We start from the raw sequence: 24,046 nt of genomic DNA on the forward strand, positions 1-24,046 counted from the left end.
GTCCAGTACCTCTGGCGAGGCCAATATCGACCTAACACTCATGGCCGGAACACAATCGTGCCAAAAATTGGCACAAACGTTTAGGCTGAATTATTTGTTTAAATGATGAAATTAACATTTATAGTTACGCAAACAATACTTTTGACAAAACTGTTAATTACTCTGGAATTAATTAAGGGCTGGCTTTACTAACGTGTTTATGAATAGAGCCAAATAGATCCTTTAAGAATACCAGTGTTTCATCTTCCAAATGTTTATAATTAGTACAGAATTTATATTTGTTTACATGTCAACAATGGAATTTAAGTTATGAAACAATTACTGATTTGACCCTGTAACAAAAGACTAGGAATAGTTGAAATAAATTAGAAAATCAGTTACATACATAAAACTAAGCACAAAATTAGGTCTAGTGTTATATTCTTTAGAACTGAGGGCCAACCATTCTCTTTTATGGAAATATACATTACATTCATGTATGTCAATGGTAATTAGTTGAAAATGAATAAACGAATTTAAGGAGGCAGATGGCAAAACAAGAGGGGAAGTAAAATTATCTCAGCTTGCTTTGTCACATACTGAGCTAGGTTGGAGGCACCTTTGAGCCACATTTCCAACTTATATGTTGCTATGGGAGACAATTACTGGGTTTCAAAAAAGTGATCCTTAAATTTTGTCAAGCAGTGTAAAGATGATTCACACAGTGTTGTAAAAGGAGACAAAAAGAACAGTGTCATAGATCCCTCATCACTACATGTAGAACTGTACTTGAGCAGTAAGAAATTAATCCATTCCAAATTGAAAGAAACATAGTTTCAAAGTAACATGACTTCTATAATAATAAATTAATATCTAGAATTAAATTTGAGTTACTTGTGCATTTCAGAGTTCCTGATGTTGCAGCCTGTCCCTTGCTATTTGTGGCTTTACAGCTGTACACTCCAGAATCCTCTGCATAAGCATGAATAATATCCAGAGCCACATAGCCAAAATCATAAGTGGATTTGTAGCGAGCACCAGTGGGCAATGGCTTGCCATTTATGAACCATTCTGTAAAAGAAAAAGAGTGTATGCATTACAGAACCATTTTATCAATGCAGATAACCAACAGTAACAAGAATGATAAAAAAACCATTACAGTACAGAGTCTCTCTCTCTCTCTCTCTCTCTCTCTCTCTCTCTCTCTCTCTCTCTCTCTCTCTCTCTCTCTCTCGCTCTCTCTCTCTCATAACACCATGCCCCACCCCCACCACCTCCTGCCTCTTTCACACACACACTTGACAGAACATTTATGAAAAAAAAATTTTTAAATAAAATCATGGAGAATGCAAGATCAACATACGAAATACGTATTTCTTACCTGCTTAGTCTCTTAAGAAGGAATTTAATTTATCAAAAGATTGAGATTCTGACTAAAATCTTGCAATAGCATCAGTAATATATCCAGATATATTCAGTGTGATCATTAATACTCCATTCTTGATTCATACATTACTCTGCTCTAAGCTACGCTTCTTATTCCCTGTACCCACTAGACATGTTCTGTTCACTTATCTCTTTGATGTTTCTTCTGTGCTGATAGATACCTTTTTTTATTCATTTCTCCTTCTTGTGTTTTTTCACACTCTCCTTATTCTTATTTTGTGTGTCATAAAATTCTCTTTGACTCGAACGTAACAAACCGTGTTGATGTGAGGTAAAAGTAAAGTGTGTATAATACCTCTTATCTCATTTCTACTTTGCCCCTCCTTGTCTTTAATCCAAACAAAGAGGAACTCAACTTGTGTAAGGAGGAAGGGAAATAAAACTGAAGGAATATATGCCTGAGAGAGAGAAAGAGAGAGAGAGAGAGAGAGAGAGAGAGAGAGAGAGAGAGAGAGAGAGAGAGAGAGACAGAGAGAGAGAGACTATTAAACCAAAGATTGTAGAATAATAAGCACTGTTGCAGATGTATTTCAGATAAAATGGAATGTTTTGTTTCACAGAAAATGGAATGCAACTATAGAGTGAAAAGCAAGCATAGATTACAAAAAGAAGAAGATAAAAATGTGGCTCTCTGCGAAAATAGTGTCAATAAAGTATATTAAAATAGAGAAAAAATGGAAACCAGAATTACAGAAAACATGTAACAAAAAGATACAATGTGATAAAGGTTGGAGCTCACTCATCCTTCTTCTCTTTTTTTATTGTATAATTTTTTTGTATCTATACTTTTTCCTCTCTTACTCTTTTGTTTAATTTATATTTCCATTTATTACACTTTTTAGCATCATTATTTCCAATGATACTTTCTCTTCTTCAATTGGCCTATTTCTTGCTCTCATTCTGTCCCTCCCTTCTACTAAATCTTAATGCTTGCTAATATATTTTTGATGCCCTACTCCCCAACCCCCACCCCACTTCAAATCATTTCTTAATCTGACCCACCCCACAGCCCAAAGTCTCTCAACTCAATCATCTTTCCTCTCTGAAGAAAAAAGTTGTGCTTCCAACATCTAGGTATACTCTTCCCTAGTTTTACATTTTCAATGGCAGTTGTGCTACCGCAAAGTAAGTACTGGCCAGCCCATCTGTATCATTGCAAATTTAACAATTTTTTTCCAATAGAATTTTTCTTAAATGCAAACATTTTAGGTTAGGCTTTACCATGATTGTTACTGACTTTTTTCTCAAAAGAAATCAAAATCCTTGTTCTGAAACAGTATTTTGTTTCTCCACTAGACAGTGCCACAAGTTCCTCCAAAAAATCATATCACACACACACACACACACACACACAAATGCCATACTAACAAATGTAAATCCATAAGATGATGGATGTTTAAACCTTTGAAACACATCATGGAGACAAATAAACAGTGACTTGTAACAGTAAACTTGTTGTTTCATTTAAAGATTTTTTTTCTTTTTATACCCTTAACTTAATGATTATTAAATTTTTAAATTTAAAATTGATGTTTTTCCAGGGATGAAAGTTATGCCAAACATTATTTATAAAAACCTCATCAGTGCTACTGTACTAATGATCCAAAATGAATGTTATTTTCTTTATACTTAGTGTGATGGAAGTACTGTGTGTTTCACTCACTAAGCATGATATTTAGTAAGTGACAACAATTTTAAAACAATATATTTTTTTAGAGCTTATCAACAAACATTGATACAATTAATTAACTTGGTGGCTTTTAGCCTCTTGCATTTCTTCAGATTACCAAATATATAAGGTGATCACAGAAGCTGCTTTTTTAATGGAATGACAGAAGAAAACAGCCATGTGCAACATGCAAGACATGGACATCAGTACTTACCGATATTGAGTGTTGGATCTTTTGAAGGTTCCACATGGCATTCAAAGTGAACACTCTCGCCTTCAGTACAGACAACGTTATTCAAGTGGGTAATAAACACTGGTGATTCATAGGTAGGCTCAGGAGCTTCGGGACGACCAGCCTTTGGTTCTTCAAGAGCTTCAATCTTTGGTAAGGCCTCAGGACGAAGTGATCCAGCTAATAGCCAGTGTCGATCTATGGAATGGTAAGAAAGCATAATGCAATACCAAAAATTATACTGGTCTTTAATTATTCTGTAATTATGTGATTCAGTTTTGTCATAGCATGATAAGAGGGAATGTAAAGACAACTTCGGAAAGTCAAATAAAGTGAGACTTTAGCAAAACAAATTAATTTATGGTAACATATTAAACAGTTAGTATCTAATTAACTGGGAAATTAATATTTGTGATAACGATTAACATTACCTTTCCTACTTGTAACAATAATAGGACAAATTTTCAGAATACAGTGAATTCTTCAAATCTGGTAGCAGTTATCGACTTTTTCACAAGTGTGGTAATGAACTGCAGAAGCATGACTGTTACTGCAACCACAATCTTTGGAGAGGTTCTAGACTTGTTCATGTCAAATTGTCTAACTCTCAATAGTAGATTAGTTTATATATACTTTTTGTTACATAAATGCATAGCAAAGACATCCTCAAGGATGTAAAACATGTCATAAAAGGAAAATACACAATACATAATTACAGAGAAAGAAATGCTGATGTTCTTTCTTCAGATTCTGAGCAAAATAGTCCTCATGGATTTGGAATAAGTAAACATATCTTAAACATATTTTCATTTCAGAGATGATAATAACACACTTTTCACAAACCATGTAAGTATCACTATCAAGAAGATACAGTTTATTCATTGCCACAAGAAAGAAAAAAGGGGTGGCAGCATAAAAGAGTGGATATGAATTGTACGGGTATGGAAATAGTAAGGTTGGGGTCTACCACATTCTTGAAACTACAATTTAAAAGAAAGATAAAATGGACAGTTTAAATCCTTGATCTATGTAAAAGGTGGGGTTTAGAAAAATTTGCAACTCGAACTTCAGCTTTCATTTGTGGTAAGGATTGAATCAGAAGTGCTTATTTGGGCTATTTTCACCAACTTATAATAAATGGAATCATTTCTGGGAAAATCACAGATAAATAAAGTTTTTATCAAAGTAAAGAGTGTTATCAGATTCATTAGTTGATTCCATCCCAGATGGTCTTTTAAGAACTTACTGAAACTAATATAGATCCTCATGACCTCATTTTTTATTGTTGTCCTACCTGAATTATTGTATAAGTCCATTTTCTTGTACACAAATAATAATAAAATTTTGTGAAGCAAGGAAAATGAGCACTTTATTTCATTAATACAATATACAACATTTTGCCAAGAGCCTAACGTTGAATCAGTTAAAGTGGTAACGCAACTGAGCTATGCATGACCTTACTTTAAAAATATAGTGAATGACTCTTCCTACTCTCTGCCAGAATTTTTTGACAGTGTTTGATATTTTTGAATTGGTGTAAATTTTAATCATTGTCACATGTTCATAATATCATAATATCTGAAAAATTGAATCACAGTACTTATGAAAAAGTTATATACAAATTAGGTTGTAAGCCTTATGACTGATGGGGTATGATCTTACTGTAATTATTTGACTACATGACAGTGATGCACTAGGACTATGAATCAACTGCAAACGACCCAAAAGAAAATCTGTAATCTGAGGTTGATAAGACTTTTTGACTGTTCTGACAATTAAAAAAGTGACTTTCTGAAACTTGGTTTGCTTTCTTAGGGCTTTGTTATAGCAATCCAATGCTGAATACAGTGAGGAAAATGGTAACTCGGACTCCATACTGCTCTCAAATGGGAAAAAAACATATTAAATTACATTCACGTGTGTGGGTGTGAGTGTGTGCTTAAATGAGAAGAAAAGCATTAGCTCAATAGCTTGTGAAGTTTCTGAGTTATTGTATGTTTCCATGCAACATAAATCAATCTTCTTCAGTTTCCTCATTTTTGTTTATTGTTTCAATTCTGCAATTTCTTTTTGTGTAATAGAACATACTTCAACAGTATTTGAAAGTACAGCTGGATATACACTTGCTTCAAAGATTTACAGCTATATTTTTTGAACATTTCTTTGCACAACACAAAATTAATACAATAATATGTTTTTTCTTTCAAAAATAAAATATGTCACAGATATGCAATACAACAAACTGTCACAGAGGTTTTCAGTGTCTGTTGATTCAGACACATAAGTTTCTGTCACTTTACTGCAAAGAGATTTCATTTTGTAAACTGCACTATCCTTTTTTCTTAAAAAGTCCAAAATACATCTGTAATGCTGCTAAAAAAGATTATGACTCTTATATTCATCATTTTATTAAGCATATCTTTCATTATTTTTAGGAAGTATAAGAATGATAGCCTCCAACTTTTCCAAAACATCCAGTTTCTTTCCCATGCTTTCAGCATGTAAAATGTTTACCCTATCATTTATTTAATTTTCCGAAGTTATACAAATGGTCCACTGTTACTGATTTTCCTAAATGGTTCAAAAGAAATATGTCCACATTCTCTTTGACACATGCCTGATAACACCTGCCTCTCTGGCAAGTTAATCTGCAGTAAGAGCTAAAACAACTGCTCTCTGCAACATTACTCTAAAGACAGCAAGTCTGTTTATAATGTGGCATTGAGATGTGTTGTGCATAATGATATCAGCATCTATCTTATGTGTTTATGAAATACACAATGTTGCATAAATATAGCTGTAAAACTTTACAGTAACTGAACTTCCATGTGGACATTCAAATAACTTCACAGGAAATTTTGAATTGATGTGATATAAATATAGTAATTTCAGAATATTTTTGTAACAAACACAGAAATAACCAAAGTATACTAGGACTGTAAGTGCCATCTGAAGATGAGCCCACAATGTATGACTTGTGCTAGGCATAAATAAAACATGTTCCATGACTGAAGATGATTTCATTTAGAACTGAATCACACGACACAGTTACAATCGTAGTCATGTATCTCATGGATAAGATGAAAAAACTACACACAGACACATGCAAACGAAGAATGAAATACATTATCATGATCCAATAGTGAGCTGACTTGTAAGCTTCTGAACAAAGCTTTCTTCAGAAAAAAGAAATACATACATGTTCACACCAGCAAGCACACCTCACAAATACATGATCACTACCAGCAGCCAGGCTGAGGGACAGCAGAGTAAGAATGGGGGAAGAGGAATTGCCTGGCATAGCATGCAGGGACTGGAGGTAGCAGGCCAGGGCTGACAGGCTAAGCACTGGGAGGCTGTGGGGGACGGAGAGGAGGGGGGAAAATGAGGAGTAGAAAGGAGGGGAGCAGGAAAAGGGAAAAGACTGGATGCTTTGAAGAGAGCAGTGAACAGTGAGGGTGGCGGGAGGTGAATTGTAAGGACGTGATAGCACAGAGGGGCCAGAAATAGCTGGGTGGAGGGTGTGGGATAGTAGGTTACAGTAGGCTGAAGCCAGAATGATCTCAGGAATGCTGATTAATGTTGCAAGGATAACTCCTGTCTGCGCAGTTCATAAAAGCTGATGGTGGTGGTGGTGGGGGGAGGGGGGGGGGGGGGAGGTTCCAGATGTCCCACATTGTGAAGCAGCCACTGAAATCAAGTATTTTATGTTCGGCTGCATGTTATGCCACAGGTTGGTCCAATTTGCTCTTAGCTGCAGGTTGGCAGTGACCATTCATTCTGGTGGACCGCTGGCTGGTCATACCAATATAAAAACCAGAACAATGATTGCAGCAGAGCTGGTATATGACATGGCTGCTGTCACAGGTGGCATATCTCTGATGCAGTAGGATAAGTCTGTGACAGGATTGGAATATGGTGTCCCATGTGGGCAGATTGGGCAGGCCTTACACCTGGGTCTTCCACAGGGACGTGATTCCTGTGGCAAGGGATTGGGATTGGGTGTGGCATTGGAATGGACTAGGATGTTCTGAAGTTTGAGTGGAAGACAGAACACTACTTTTGGAGGAGTGAGACGAATGGCTATTGCCAAACTGTGGCCAAGAGCAAAGTGGGTCATCATGTGAAACAACATACAGCTGTACAAAACATACTGGATTTCAATAGCGGCTTCACAACATGGACCCTCTAGATCCTCCCCTCCACTACCAGCTTTTATGAACTGGGTGCAGTGAAAGCCATCCTTGCAACACATTCTCCACTCCTGAAATCGCACCAGCCTCAACTTACAGTAACCGACTGTCCCCTACCCTTCCCCCAACTGTTCCTGCCTCCTCTGTTCTGTCACCTCTTCACAACTTACCTCCCCTCATCCTCACTGTATGCTGCTCTCTGCCAGTGCATCCAGTCTTTTCCCTTCCTTCTGCTCCTCTCCCTTCCACTGCCCATTTTTCTCCTTCTCTCCCTTCCACACAGCCTCCTGACTCTATGCCTGTCAGCTATATCCTGCCACATCTAGTCCCTGCATGCTCCGCCAGACAGCACCGATTCCAGTTCCCCCACTCGTATCCTGCTATCCCTCCCCCTTCCCCATCTGCTCTAGGTTGTTGCTCCTATTCAGCACATTTCTGCTGTAGTCTGGCCAGAAGTAGTGGTCACGTGTGAGAGAGTTGTGCCCACTTGTGTGAATGTGTGTGTGTTTCTCTTTCCTGAGGAAGGCTTTGGCCGAAAGCTTATATGTAACAGTCTTTTCATCATGCTTGTCTGCAACTCCGTGCATCCTCATTATGGTCAACAGCAATCTATTCTTTTCATATTATTGTTATTCCAGGATGTATGTGTCCCCTCCCTCATTTCACCAAACATCAGCTATCAACTTGGAAGTCAGACAGTAAATAGTTTAATCTGTAGTGCACCACAAAATCGCTTTTTCACCATCTTTTGTCGATGTGCATAGGTCTTTATAAGGGGAGCTGCTGCTTTGGTTGGGCTCAGTCGTTCCTTTCTTCTCCTCATGTTAGCATAAAGACATCATTTCTTGTCACTAGTAATGATGCAAGATAGGAATGGTCAGTATTGTTCGTGAGCCAGTTGATGACGAGCAAGCACAGATGCACATGTGGCCATATGGTGATTTTGTCTTAGAGCAAGTTGTACCCATACACCCAATTTTTCAGCCTTCCCCTTTAGCTGTTCATGTCGCACAATGGTGGAATGATCACAGTTCAGTGAATTTGCCAGGTCTCGAGTACACTGACATGGGTCATTGCGAGTTAACGTGTTTCAATTAATTTCATCAAACACCAAAGGTCTTCCTGAATGTGGAGAGTCACTAATGGACTCAGACACAAGAATATGTCAGAAATGTTCTGATTTCTCCAGTTGGCACTCCATTATCTAGTGTCAACAGCTCCACTCACTATTACCAAATGATAAAATGACAATATAACCTTATGTGCCATCCTAATACATCAATACCGGTACTGAAGATATTCTGAGGGCACATTGTAACTCTTCCAACATATACAACATTTTTCTTCTTAGCCTTTTCTGTGTGATGTTGTTTATACATGTGTTATGTTGATTGATATACTGTCATAGTTTCTGACTATGTTGGTCTTCTTTTCTATGTGTTGGACAGCTTAGAATGAAGTTTGTACATTAGTTGATATTTTTAGCTTCTTGAAATGTGGTCTAAAAGACTCATTATTTCTGATCCCATTGATGCATCTCATTACCTTCTCTTGCCAAATGATAAGTTGTTTTGCTCCAGAAAAGTACCCCATAACAAAATGGCCTATGTCAAGTGAGTGTGGAAAAATTAATTATCAAATAATGTCAAGTTTATAACAAATATTCAAGGATAAATGTTACAAAAATATGTCTGAAAATACAAAGGATTAAAAGCATCAAACAATATATTGATGAACATGGACCACTACAACATGCTTCACATGAAAACAACACTCACCTTCAACTTTGAGAGTACAAGTTGATACAGCCTCTCCCAGTAAGTTTGTGGCTTTGCAGGTGTAAATGGCTGAATCATCAGCTCGTAATCCAGTGACAGACAAACTGACATGGCCAAAGTCAAATGTAGTCCTAAGCCTAGTGCCAGTAGCAAGTGGTTTTCCATTCTTGAACCATTCAACTCGAAGGTTTGGATCTGTGCGTGGCTCCACTTGTGCCTCCAATAAAATATTTTGACCTTCTACGAGTTTATCATGGCTGGTCAAATGAGTTGTGAAAACAGGTGCTTGTTGAGGTGTTGTATCTACAAATTGTGGAGGAACTTTATTCATTTCTGCCTCTTTCAGCTGAATCTTTTGCCATGCATCAGGTTGAAGAGTATCTCCAATAATTGATGAACGTGCTGAAATTTACAGAAAAAAATGTTTACTTATGTGATACCACGTATTTCATAAATAGTACTTGGTAGTAAAACAGTTTGATTTAAAATGTAGCATTTATGTTTGAAGTTATACTTATAGTGCAGCAATATATAGATGATTGATGATATCAGCATAGTGTGCATGTCACACACACACACACACACACACACACACGGTAGGAATGAAAAGGATAAATAGGGGCAGAGGGGAGGTAATGAATGGAATCAGAAGCCCAACAAGATTAAGGTAACTACAAGGAGGTAAATTACATGGATGAGATACCTCAACTATCAAATTTTCATGCCTGCTGACATAAGAATTGTATTTGTGTAATTACTCTTAGTAGTTCTAATATTCTTAACTGCTTCATTCTTTTATAAACTGAAAATGAAGAAGTTACATAATTTTATGAAGAAAATGTTCAGTTGTCTGGAAAGACACTTACTTTTTACTTTCAGTGATATTGAAGACACTGCTTCCCCAGCTTTATTTATGGCTTTACACATATAGACTCCAGAATCTTCACTAATTACAGAGTTTATATCCAAGTTCACATAACCAAAGTCATGTGTGACATGGAAGCGAGATCCTGCAATGCACAGAAAAACATATCATATTGAACCCTACATGTTACGGCGTTGTTCCCACAAGTTAAATAAAGACTTATTTATGAAATAATTTGATAGACTACTGAAAAAAATATTACTGTATATAGTTTTGTCTTACAAAGTGAAACTGTACCAACCTAATTTCAGCTCTGTCCCATTAATGTACCACTCAAATCGCATATTTGGATCACCTACTGGTACAACACGACACTCAAAATGTGCATGCTGTCCCTCCCACAGTTCAGATGGACCTGTGAGCACTTGTGTGAAGATGGGTTTGTCAAATTCACGTTCTGGTTGTTCTGGCCGTACTGGTGCTTTCCCTTCTTCTAATTGCTGAATTCGTTTCATGCCTTGAGGATGTTGAGTTTCCAGCTGTATGTCCGCCTTTGCTGTAACAATAAAAAAGGAAACAGAGGATACTTTCAGTTTATTACTTCATTCTTGAACTATGTAATAAAGTCAGTTTACAGTAATACTTACTTTTTATTTTCATAGATGCTGTTGTCACAGCTTCACCAAGAGCATTTGAAGCCCTGCACATATACACACCATCATCCTCAGCCCTAACATGTGTCATATCCAATGCCACATAACCAAAGTCATGTGTCTTCGTAATTCTTGAGCCTATAAATAAAAAACAAAACAATTTAAATTTATTTATATGTATTAATAATCATAAACAAAAACTTGCATTTTAATCTACACAGAAATTGCTGCAACAATATGAGACTGAAGGAAATGAATATGTTACTTTATTAGTTTTGTAAATAAACTAAAGATCTCCAGTCACAATATGTATCTCCTGTCCAACAGCAAACTAAACAAGCAGCTAAAAATTAAAAAAAATATAAAAGAGCAAAGACATTTGTCTCACTTGGCTGTTGCTCTCAGATGACTGATTTTTAAAATGGAGATGTATTTACACATTGCTCTTAGGTGATTGATTTGTAAAATGGAAATTTATTTCATCAGATGTATTTCCTCAGATGAGCATTCAGCAAACAACATTCTAATTTTTTGTTTTATAGCAGGGTTTCTATCATAAGTTCAGGACAGTAATAATTACAACATAAGTATCTGGACAAATAGGAAGTCAGAAAAAAGTAATTAATTTTCCCTTCTTCTTCCAGCCTTTCTAACATCTTCTTTCTGTCGTCTTTGACAGTGGAGGAAACCATTTTTTAGATATTTCATCTGGATGTTATATGTGTTTCTTTCCACTCTGAACACATTATCGCTACCATCATGCAGTATGTTCACAAATGTATAAGGGCTCTGTAATTTTACACTTTAAATGAGATCTATTCTGATATATAAACAAAACTAATGAATTTCTGAAAATATAATATAATTGGATGGGTAAAAAATTCTACATAGCAAGTGGTGGCAGGAGAAAAGACACATAAAAATTGAGAAAATGAGCAAGCTTTTAGATCCAGTGGTTCCTTCTTTTGGCAGAAGGGATGGAAGAGTAATGAGGGAAAGGACTGGCGAAGTTTAGGTACCGGGAGAGTTACAGAAGAGTCACCCAGAAACCCTGATCAGGGGAGATTTACCAGCCAGGAATAGAAGGAAAGACTGATTGTTGGGGACTCCACTGGATGAGACCTGACAGCTGAGAACTTCGAGGTAGAAGATAGGGCAATAAGCAAGAGACAGATTACTTACAAAATATCATGCGTGAGTTAGTAAGAGTGGACAGCTAAGTATATTACATTTAGTAGACAGGTGGAGGCAGGGGCAAGGAGTGGGGGGAGGTGGGGGTGGGGGACAGGTCATAAAATGAAATATACAGAAAATAAACAGAGTGAAGAAAGGAATAGTTACCAAAAAGAAATGCCAAGAGCTACGAAATGGACATAACTTAAGGACAAATGGGTGGTGAGAACCAATGACATTTTCTAACACCAGTTCCCATCTACATAATTCTGAGAAACTGGCATCAAGGGGAGAATCCAGATTACACATATGATGAAAGAGGCACCAAAGTCACAACTGTCATGTTGTACAGCACACTCTACAATAGGATGCCCTCTGTCTATGCACATTAATCTTAGCTGATAACTCTATGGTAGTCATACCAATGTAGCAGAGCAAACAGTGTCTACATACAGTGGATGTGTCATTTCACATGTGGCTCATCCTCTGACAATATGTTCTGCCAGTTACAAGGCTGCTATAGGTAAACACAAGGAGTGTGTATCAGGCAAATCTTACAGCAAGGACAGTCCAGGGATTGGGGGAGGGGGGGGGGGGGGGGGGGCCATGGCAGCGAGGTGCGATGAAAAGCTATTCTAAGTGTGATGAGCAAAATATCAGACAGAATGGACCTCATTTTAGGGCACAACTTCAGGAAGTCATAGCCTTGTTGAAGTAGCCAATAAATAGATTCAAGACTAGGATAATGCTGAATGACAAGAGATGTACTCCTAGGTTGTTTTTTGGAGGCATCAGCAATACCAGGATTCGATGTGATGGCCCAGGAAATTTACTTTTTGAACTAGGCAGGTGGGATAATTATTACATTTGCCTTGAATGCCAAGGCTGTATAGAAGGGAATGTTTGACATGAAAAGAATGACAACTGTCAAGAATGTATTTAGAGAGTCCAAAAATTTTAACAGGTCAGCTTCACAATGATTCCATATGGCAAGGATGTCATCAATGTACCTTAACCACACCAGGGGCTGAAGGCTTATAGATCCTAGGAAAGCCCCCTCCAAGTGGCCCTTGAAAAGGTTGGCATAGGAAGTAGCCATCCTGTTTCCTATGGCTGTTCCCCTGATCTGTGTGTATGTCTGCTACTAGAAGGCAAAGTACTTGTTCATAAGTATAAAGTTGATTAAGATGAGGTGGAAGGATGTCCTAGGTTTGTAATCAGGTGGGTGCTGGTTGAGGTAGTGTTCAGCAGCAGATAGACCATGTACATAGGGACTGCTGGTATAGAGGGAGGTGGCATCAATAGTGACAAGCAAGAGGTATGGTGGGGGTGGAACATCTGAAATCTGGGCCCATTCCACTCCCAGATGCCAGTTTCTTAGAACGTCAGATGTGGGAACTGGTGTTGCTGCATGTCATTGTCACCTGGCCTTAATTTACACTAATACCTTTGGTCACAACATTCCCTTTCAGTAACTATTACTTTCTTTGCTCCCTTTTGGTCTTCTACATATTTCATTTTCCGACCTGTCTTTTTTTCCTCTCCCACCACCTCCACATGTCTACTATGTGTAATTCATGTAGCATTCCCCTCTCATTTAAATCTTGCACGATGTTTTGTCAGTAATCTCTTCTCTTGCTTATTGCCCTATCTTCCATCTCTAAGCTCATCCAGAACAGTCCCCAACAATGTCTTTCCTTCTCATCTCACCCAGCCAGTAAGGACTAAACCGCAACAGTCTTTAGTTGTCATTTTAATTTTTTTTAATGGTTGTATGGCTGTTAAATGCCTAGAAAACTGAAGAAAAGGGAGACTCTCATAAGACACAAACGATATGTGACAATCAGAAAACAAGTTAGTTAAATTTTACTCACAAGGCTCGCCTTTCTTGTACTCTAACAAATAAATTAATTCACCACTAAGAAGTCTAACACTGTTCGAGACTAGTAAAACCTAAGTACAACTGTACATAAATTTGAATCTTAAATAGATTTGAATCTTACACCTTTTGAATCCATTTTGACTGGGTTAACAGTTAACAGCCCCAGAATGGAAATATCACACACTTTACTTTGATTCTCGTAAAGCCATAATCATTTTGTATTTTCTCTTCATGATAAGACCTCCATAAAGTCACTATGCCAAAGTTTTTCTTTGCCTTAAGAATATAACTTACTTGTTTCAAGGGGTTTCTCATTACGGAACCACTCCACTTTGAGTGTGGGATCACCCACAGGTATCAGTCTGCATTCAAAGTGAGCCGTCTGCCCTTCCGCTATAGAGTCAATATTCTGTAATGGCTGTGTAAACACAGGCCTTTGTCTAGTTGGCTCTGGAACCTCTGGCCTCTGGTATGGGACATGCTGCTCCAAGGCTCGAATTTTATCTAATCCTTCTGGTCGCTGGGACTCGAGCACAATGTTGCTTTTAGCTGTAACAAAAGTCATGTGTAATTTGTATCGCAATTATATGACAATAAATTAATGACGTTTTACTGGATTGTTAACACATGAAAGGATGACAAAGTAGAGATAAAAAGACTCACCTTTCAATATTTTGGAGATGTATGCTCCAAATATTAATTTGATGGAAATATTGGAAAACATTTTTCATAGATGTTAGGACAGTAAAAGCAATAAACAATACTTATCAATAAATACTGTGCAAATTACCATTTAAGAGATTCAAAAGTATACTAAACAATGGAAAGTCAGTGTTGGAACATTATAGAATTAAAGTAAATCATTTTTTACAGTATATTCTTATCTTTTTGGGTAATAGGTGCAATCTGACATGTTTTGTAATGAGTTAGCAAAAGTCAGAGGCAACTAATTTAAGACCATCACAGTAAAGAATAAGGAGTAGGAAAGTAAAACAGTTTCACTGATTTATGGTGATGTATAATTTCTTACTTTCTGTAATAAAGAAAGACATTATTATAACGTGAATAAGTAACAAATTCACTAATATGAAAAGGATAGATTGCTACTCAGCAACCAGATGAGATGTTGAGTTGCAACAGGCACAACAAGAAGACTGCTAAACATGTGAGCTTTTGGCCAAAAGGCTTTCTTCCAAAGTAGACAACACACACACACATTCACACAAACACAAATCGCACACACGCATAACCACTGTCTCTGGCTGTCCTTGTGTGTGTGAGTTGTACTTGCATGAATTTAGAAGGAGGATTGTTGGCTGAAAGCTCACATGTTTAGCAGACTTTTTGTTGTGCCTGTCTGTGACTCAACAACTCTATATGGTGAGTAGCAATCTATTCTTTTCATAATATTTCATTATTCCATCCTGAATTTTCCATTGTTTGATTTCAGCAAGATCATTAATTCATTTTACACCGCAAACAAGAATACGAAGTCACTGAAACATTTTTTTAATTGTTTTATTTTATTTAATGTTAGTAAAGCCTATTTGATAAGACTACTCTTGAAATTCTAGGTGTAATTTAACTCGTGCAGTACCACTCCACTTCTCCACTGTAATCCAGAATCTGTCCCTACACACAGGCATCATCATGTTTTGCTCGGATGTGGCACAAACTGATGAATCATTTTTTTTAAGACATTCAAATGAACTGCTTGCAAGATACTACTTCATTTATTTATATATGTTGTTACTTCACAAATCAGTAAACATAATGAAATTATTTTCCCATGACACGAAGTTTGCACTAGATGCATTTTTCAAGTGCTAACTTAACTGCATACATTGTAATTAGAAGAACAAAGGATAATCATAAATTACAAACTAAGCATTGAAAATGATGTAATACATAGGTAATAAACAATAAATTACAAAATCAAATGAAGATATTCTGTTTCATGATATCTGCAATTGGTGTAGACTGTCTTTAAATGAAGTGTGAGTATTCAATGATATAGAAGTTTAGTATTAACTATTTCATTTTTCAGTATTATTATTAGTATTCTAGACTTTAACTTACCTGTCACACGTAAAGTAATTGTAGAAGTGCACTGTCCAAGGGCATTAATGGCCTTGGCAGTATATTCTCCAGCATCTTCAGGAACAGCATGGGTTATGTCAAGTGCCAAATAACCAAAATCAAAAGTGATATGGAAGCGTGATGCTGAAGGAAGAGGTTTACCATTGTGATAAAACTCTATACGCAGATTTGGATCATGCAGAGGTTCCACTTGGGCTTCAAAGTGTGCTGTCTGCCCTTCAAATATTTCTGTTGTACCCTGGAGGGAAAGTATGAAGATAAATAATGACACTGTCACAAAATGAAATAACTCATATAAAATATATAAAAACACAATCATTTAAAACAATAAAAACATTCTACTTCTGTTGTTCATCAGTATTTAATATTCATTAACCATCAATTGCCACGTCATACAATTAATGTGAAGATAACAATAAAGCTCACCCTAAGTTCTGTTACAAAACGTGGTGGGGTGACTTCAGGTTCCTCCACTTCAAGTCGAGCAGGCCGACCCTGTGCTTCAAGTTCTTGGATTTTCTGTAAGCCTTCAGGATGCTGAGATTCTAAATAGATACTACGGCGAGCTAAAACAAAATGTTATACACATTTGTATCATTTGATGTCCTTTATCATATCAGATTTTTGAAAGACACGTAAATTGCAATGAGTAATTAGTGTAGAAAAGTGAATTCCTATTGAAACTAACGATTTATCATGAGAAAATAAAGTAACCAATCCCCCCCCAAAAAAAGGAAAAGGAAACAGCACTACATGATTTTCTTGGCTAGAATCACAAATTTAGGCACCCCATCATCATTAAATCAAATAAATTATGCCTCCTGTGGCCATATGTGATTAACACATTTACAAGCTCTTTCTGTTTTCTTTTAATTTATGCTTCCTTTTTGATCTGATTACATCATTGCATGGAAGTAAGTTTGTGGGCAAAATATCAAAATGAATATGTATTCTAGAGGTTGTTTGCACCCTGAAAACCAGAGACTTCAAGTTTGCTGGGAGACTGTTTCACTAGAAAATGATGTAATATTACGTAAATATCCAACTGTTTAAAAGTACGATACTAAACATGAACATGAAACTAACTAACTTACATCATGTTTTTAAAATTGGAGTTTTAAACACACATGTATGCATACAATATTACAGCATTTTCTAGTGGAACAATCCCACTGCAGATTTGGAGTCAATAGTTTTTGGGGTGCAAAAAACCTCTAGAATTTCATATTCATTTAGATCTTTTGCCCACAACTTTGCTTCCATGCAACAATTCATAGTACACTGAGTGCAAATGCACATAAATTTGCATATATTCTCAATAATCAGTTACATTTCTAACAGCGGCTAACATGCTGTTAATTTTAATATTCTTTCTGTTCAGTACTCTGAGAGCTTCAATGAAAAACACCAGTTTAACACACCCACAAAATAGTTTGAAAATGTAACTCAGAGCAATTTTTATAGTCCAATTTTTAAAAATTCCACAGAATACTGAAGTCATTTTTGTGCACATTCAAAAATTCCATACAAACTTCGGTATAGTGGCATATACTTCACTCTCATGTTTCTTGGGAAGGGTAGTACCATATTTACTCAGATCTAAGCCGCACTTTTTTCCTGGTTTTTGTAATCCAAAAACCTGTCTGCGGCTTAGAATCGAGTGCAAAGTAAGCGTAAGTTCTGAAAAATTTTGGTAGGTGCCGCCACAACTAATTTCTGCCGTCAAATATACGTAGTGCCACACAGGCATGCTTTGCAGGCATAAAGATAAATACTAGCGCCAAAACCTCTGCGTCAGTAAATAAATTTTAAAAAACGTACAAGAATGTAAACATTATGCCATGTATTCTTTCGTGTTTGCTGCTATCTCATTTAAATGCTGTCTGCCTAATAAACTACAAAACTAGTTTGAAACAGCAGCAAACGCGGAAGAACATACATACCATGTCATGTTTATATACATATTATTCTTATGCTGAATAGTGATAGCCAGAAATTTAGCACGGCAACTGACTAGATTTTTAAATCTAAGATGACTCTAATTTCTGTGCAGAATACAATGTACTAAAGAGGCGTCTGCGAATATTTCCTAACGGAGGAAAATTTTCACTAAACTCTCATTCAGAACATTTTCTATCATACGCAGTCTATTATTTGGTTTTTGTTGATCATTATCAAAGAAAGCAGCAGTGTAAGTAACAACAAATAGCAGTCTCTTGCCATTGTTTCATCTATGAGACAATTCCTCTCTTTTTTTTTATTGTAAGCCGCAGTAGCACGCACAAAAGCAAGCCATGTCGCAAGCGGGGACAGGTTGTAAACACTCATTATCAGAATGCGACAAACAATGCATGACACAGTACAATAATGCATTTTCGGCTTAGAGTGACATAAACACCTATAACCAACCAAGACAACTGCACTTGTCAGGTCAAAGCAAAATAAGCAATCGATTCAAACCAGATGAAGCACATGAAAAAGGAAGGGTACCCGTATAAATACGGACGGAGCACCTGATACATAGCAATGCCTGCTTGGTAACACTTAACTGTTAAGCTTACGACTTGCACCAAACTACTGTAGCTGTATCTTCATCCATTCAACTTAAATTGTGTCTCACGTTACAATGGACCAACTTTATTTCGATTTGGAGGTGTGGTCTAAAACTTTTCTCTCCCCTTGAATTTCGAGTCTCAAATTTTCAAATTTCAGGTGTGGCTTAGAGAATTCGCCCCCCCCCCCCCCCCCATTCGAGTAAATATAGTATTACAGAGCATAACACAAACTGCCATAAATAACTCTAAGTCATGAATTTTAACTGCACAGCAAAAAATTATCAATTTTAGGCTATTGTAAAAATGATGTCATCTTCTGAGGGCATTGAGGCAAATATAAGTTATACACTGCAAAGAAAACTGTACAGCATGTTTTAACAAAGTTGACCAGAATTTTCATCACCAAGCTGTTCATATCAATGATATGCAAAGGATACGACTTTCTGTAAGTTAATAACACACTTTTCAAGAGAGTGTACACTGAGTTACTGTGAAGCGAAATAGAAACTGTAAACAGTACCAAAAGGTAATGAATAGTGAACAGCACAGTATTGTGAGATAAACAATTGTATATGAGAGAACGGAATTAAGTAGAACATAGAAGGTGAACTGCAACTGGCAAACATTAAGAGAAAGAAAGACAGACAACATGTGGTTTCAACAAATAATTCCATTTTGATGTACCTTCCAAATTACATCATTTTATTCCAATAACTACAAACTACAACTCCAGCTCAGGTTAGGCTACTGTAAAGATGTTAAAAGCTTACCTCCAACTGTTATCTGGCAAGTATTCACAGCTTCTCCCACCAAATTTGTTGCTTTACACATATAAGTTCCAGAGTCCTCTGCATATGTGTACAGAATATCAAGAGCAACATAACCAAAGTCATGTGTAGTACGGAACCTGTGACCTGTTTTTATGGCAATTCCATTCACAAACCATTCGATCTTGAGATTAGGATCATTTATAGGTTCTACACGACATTCCAAATGAGCATGTTCACCTTCCTTCAGATTTTCTAAGCTGAAAATGGGAGGAAAAATTGTTATGTAAATACTGTGTACCAGGCATTAATAGAAAATTTCACATTTTAATTAATTTCTAAGTATTTCTAATACTTCAAATTATGCACAGTTGTTACTGGTGTTAATTTTGTGTACCTGACAAGTGGAGTAATGAACACAGGCTTTTGCATTTCAGGTTCAACTTCTGGTTTTTGAGGCCTCTCAAATGTTTCCAGGTCTTTTATTTTCTTCAAGCGGTTTTCATCAAGAGTATCCAAGTAGAGGCCAGATTTAGCTACAAAAATTTTTTTTCAGTCAGTTAATAGCATAATTTTCTTCAATTACTTGAGTTGTGTCTATCACTTTATATCAGGAAATATATACTTAATGCAAACAGGAATACATGTTAACTTACTTTATTCACACTTTAAATACCCACTGAAAAATATAGGAAATTGTGGTCTTGAAAAGATGCATATAAAGGGTCAAACAATGGAAAATCCAGGCTGGAACAATGACAATATTATGAAAAGGACAGATGTTGAGTTGCTGACGGGCACAACAAAAAGACTACTAAACATGCAAGCTTTCAGCCACAAGGCATTCCCCTGAAATATACAACATACACACATACTTTCGTACAAATGCAGCTCACATATGCATGATGACTGTCTGTGAATCTGGGTCTGAGTCTGGCCTCGGCAACCAGACGCAGTGGTCATGTGTGTGTGTGTGTGTGTGTGTGTGTGTGAGAGAGAGAGAGAGAGAGAGAGAGAGAGAGAGAGAGCTGTGATTGTGTGAATGTCTATTTCTGAAGAAGGACTTCGGGTCAAAAGCTTATGTGTTTAGTATTCTTTTTGTTGTGCCTGTCTGTGATGCAGCATCTCCGCTACTATATGATGAGTAGCAACCTATCCTTTTCATAATATTGTCACTGCACATGAAGAGACTCACTTATGAATAATGAAGAAAACTGGTGGAACAGAGAACAACAAAGACAATCAACACCACAAAGATCATATTAAAAAGGCACAAGAATTGATTTGAAATTCCTATCTGCAGAATAAATACTCTGGAAAATAAGAACTACACTGTTACACCACAAACTTCAGGTGCATACATTACCACTTCACCAACGGAATTCCAAAGAGATTTGACTCTACTTATACAATGTTCAAGTTGGGTTCTGCATTTTTACCTCCTTCGAATCGCTCAAGTACCTCAATAATCCTGTTTTTGTTCTCTTTAATCCCTCTAGTACTTTTTCGGACTCTCAATCTAAGCTCTCCTTTATCCTTGCTCTCCAGCAAGCATTTCCTACCTGGTTGCATCCTGATTAATTTTTCTGATTTATTTTCATCATGTCTTTGGCTTTTATTAATCTTTGCCACTGAGGCAGTCAATGTATTTGAAATGAAGTGTTTAATTCCACACAGTTGGCTAGTTTCAACTGTTTGGTGCATTTCAAGTGCATGTTATCATCTTCTGGCATGTATGGCATTATCCCATAATAAAGAACCAAACATGAAATAATACAGTACTGGTATTCCAAGAAAATTTACATCCCGAAAAACACACTGAAAAACTTAATATCAGGTCGAGGCCTACTTCAATGAGAATCTGGACATACAAATGTGTACTTCAAGTATGCACTTTAACTGTGCACTTTTTAGTATTGCTCACTAAATCCCAATGGTCTTGGAGTATGTCTGATATTTTGTTTCTTTTATGACATAATGTAAGATATTCTAATGCTTTACATGTACGAACATATGGACTTCTACATCATCGTAGCTGCACAAGTGGGATGGTGCCTGTTATCTGGCAACTGCTGAAACAAACCTATTTGTAATAGGTCATGGGAAAATATTTTTTGAATGGTGGTTTGAAAAGCATTACTTTCAAACTAAATTTCCTTTTATGCAAGTTGACCTATGTGTGAGAATGTACAGTGAATTTCTTAAATCACTGAGTATGTGACTAATTTAAAAATCAACTTTTTGATGATGAGCCATATATATGAATTTCAAGCCCAAAAGATCAGACATTTATATGTCGTTACTGAAAATTTTCCAGGCACATTTGTGTGATATATCTTAAAGTGCAATAAGCACAAAAAAGATCAGCATTATATGTGAAAGCTCAACTTCTCTTGCAACTTATTAACCTTAGAGACCAACAGTGAAAGCTTTGCTTTTCTTGTAGAAGCACTATGTATATTAATTTAAACCATTAAATTTTCCTATTTGTATGTTTGCACTACTCGACAGTGATGTTGCTATTGGCTGACTACATTACACGTCCTATGATCTGAATAACTGCTGTCATCAGCTGGCGAGATCACATGACATGAGCTTTGACTGGCATACGAAAGCAGATTGCAATCTTGATTTCAATGCTTCGGAAAGTAACATGTGGTGTTTGGCAGAATTTGAATTTATACTTCTTCAATAAGAAAAAATGCAGTGTAAAGGTTGCTGCACATCAAAGATCTTTCCAAAACGTGTTTTTTCCCTGATTTTCATTTTCTAAATTGTTGTTAAATTCTACACCAGTGTATACAAACATAACCATTCAAAGGATTGATAAGTTTTACAGTTCTGAAGTAAAATATGCTATTATTTAACTCGGAAGGAGTGTGTTTTCACTTGTGAGAAAGTGTATTTTTAACCGGGAAATCCAGGAGTTTTTTTTCCTTGTCTGTATATACACCCTGTTGTTACATTTCAGAAAATAAACATAAGCAGATCTAAAATCTGAAATTTAAAAAACTTTTGCATTTATTTAAATTTAAATTGGAGGTCACTGTAAAGATTTTTTTCCAGTGGATATGATATTTACTTCTGCCAACATAAAGAAAGCATTCACATACATGAAAAGTTCGTGTTGCTTATAATAGACATTTTTGTTACTCTAGGGACAACATAAATCTATAAATTACCTTCAACAGTAACAGAGCATGTAGTAACAGCCTCTCCAACTGCATTACGTGCCTTACACATATATGTGCCTGAATCTTCAGCATATGCATACAGGATATCAAGTGCCACATATCCAAAATCATAAGTTGTCTTGAAACGATGACCTGTAAGGAAATAAAAAAATGTGAAGAATTTTTTTATTAATTATGCCAACAACTGAATGCTACACATTCTATTTGTCTTACAAATAGCTTCTGTTTATCTCTAACCACTTCCAAATTGATGGATTAACAACTTCACTACAAGACTAACTCTGATATTATTCAAGAATGCATGTGTTTTGGTCATTTGTGACACTTTTTAAAAAAGATATACAACAGCAGTCTCTAGACAAATTTACCGATGAAAGGCGTTACAACAATACTGAAAGAAGTGCCCTGTCATCAGTTTTTTAGCCTCACATGATATTTAGTCAATTTTGTCTTGTATTGTTGTTGTTGCCTTCAGCATGAAGAATAGTTTGATGTAGGTCTTCACACTAGTTTATCCTGTGCAAGTTTCATCATCTCAGCAAAACTTTTGCAACCCACATCCATTTCAACTCACTGTTTTCAAGTGTTCCTCCCAATTCCTTGTATAACCAAATTAACTATAAGTGGATGCCTCAAGAAGTGTTCTAAAAGTCTATACATTCTTTTTGATAAGTTATACCATGAAGCTATTTTCTCCTTCATCTGATTAGTTTCTTTTCATTAATTACTAAATCCACTCATCTAATCTTCAGCATTCTTCTGTAGTTCCATTTTTCAAAAGCTTCCAGTCTATTCTTGCTTGCACGGTTTATCATCCATGTTTCACTTTCATGTAAAGCTACACTCCAAACATAATCTATCAGAAAAGGCTTTCCAACATTCAATGTAATATGCTCTCCTTTTACAGAAAAAACTGCTTGACATGGTCATTCTGCATTTTACATCATGGTTATTTCTGCCATCATCAGTTACTTTGGTGCCCAAATTGCAAAACGTCTACTAATTTCTGCATCTTCTCCTATTCTGATTCACCAAGCATCAACTGACTTAATTAGACAACATTCCATTATCCTTGTTTTTCTTTTATTGACCTTCAGCTTACAACCCCTCTTCAGGACACTGTCCATTTCATTCAGTTGGTCTTCATAGTCTTTTCTGCAACTCTGGCAGAATTACAATGTCATTGGTAAACCATACAGATTTCATTTCTCCTCCTTGAACTTTAATGCCTCCTCCAATTTTATCCTTAGGTTACTAAATTCAGACAGATTAATTTGAGGGATAGGTCACAACCCTGCTCAATAATTTTGTATTAATGCCTCCCCCTCATGTCCTTTGACATGCCCCCCCCCCCCCCCCCCCCCCCCCGCCCCTGATAGCTTAAGGACTGCAGAGAGTACAAATGCCATGAATGTAGATTTGTCTTTCTTGAAACTGTCTTCTGTGATAAGTTTTAGTGTCAGTATTGCCCACATTTCTCTGGGATCTAAACTGATCTATCCTGGGTTGGCTTCTACAAATGTTCCATTCTTCTGTAAATAATCCATTTTAGCATTTTGC

General features: G+C 36.5%; 1 protein-coding gene across 11 annotated transcripts in view; it reads right to left on the reverse strand.

Moving 5' to 3' along the window:
- Window positions 1–24,046, reverse strand: part of LOC126365782 (titin) — a 523,502-nt gene that overhangs the window by 380,724 nt on the left and 118,732 nt on the right. For all 11 annotated transcript variants that reach the window (XM_050008347.1, XM_050008355.1, XM_050008352.1 and 8 more), the window contains exons 33-44: window positions 22,475–22,618; window positions 19,690–19,828; window positions 19,296–19,552; window positions 16,397–16,536; window positions 15,950–16,208; window positions 14,165–14,419; window positions 10,810–10,953; window positions 10,464–10,718; window positions 10,164–10,307; window positions 9,298–9,699; window positions 3,309–3,524; window positions 874–1,050 (exon numbers count right to left, since the gene is read on the reverse strand). In XM_050008347.1, coding sequence (XP_049864304.1) covers window positions 874–1,050; window positions 3,309–3,524; window positions 9,298–9,699; window positions 10,164–10,307; window positions 10,464–10,718; window positions 10,810–10,953; window positions 14,165–14,419; window positions 15,950–16,208; window positions 16,397–16,536; window positions 19,296–19,552; window positions 19,690–19,828; window positions 22,475–22,618 — 2,532 coding nt within the window. The remainder of the gene's footprint in view (window positions 1–873; window positions 1,051–3,308; window positions 3,525–9,297; window positions 9,700–10,163; window positions 10,308–10,463; window positions 10,719–10,809; window positions 10,954–14,164; window positions 14,420–15,949; window positions 16,209–16,396; window positions 16,537–19,295; window positions 19,553–19,689; window positions 19,829–22,474; window positions 22,619–24,046) is intronic.

Source organism: Schistocerca gregaria, chromosome 4, assembly GCF_023897955.1.
Source record: "Schistocerca gregaria isolate iqSchGreg1 chromosome 4, iqSchGreg1.2, whole genome shotgun sequence".
Lineage (NCBI taxonomy): Eukaryota > Metazoa > Arthropoda > Insecta > Orthoptera > Acrididae > Schistocerca > Schistocerca gregaria.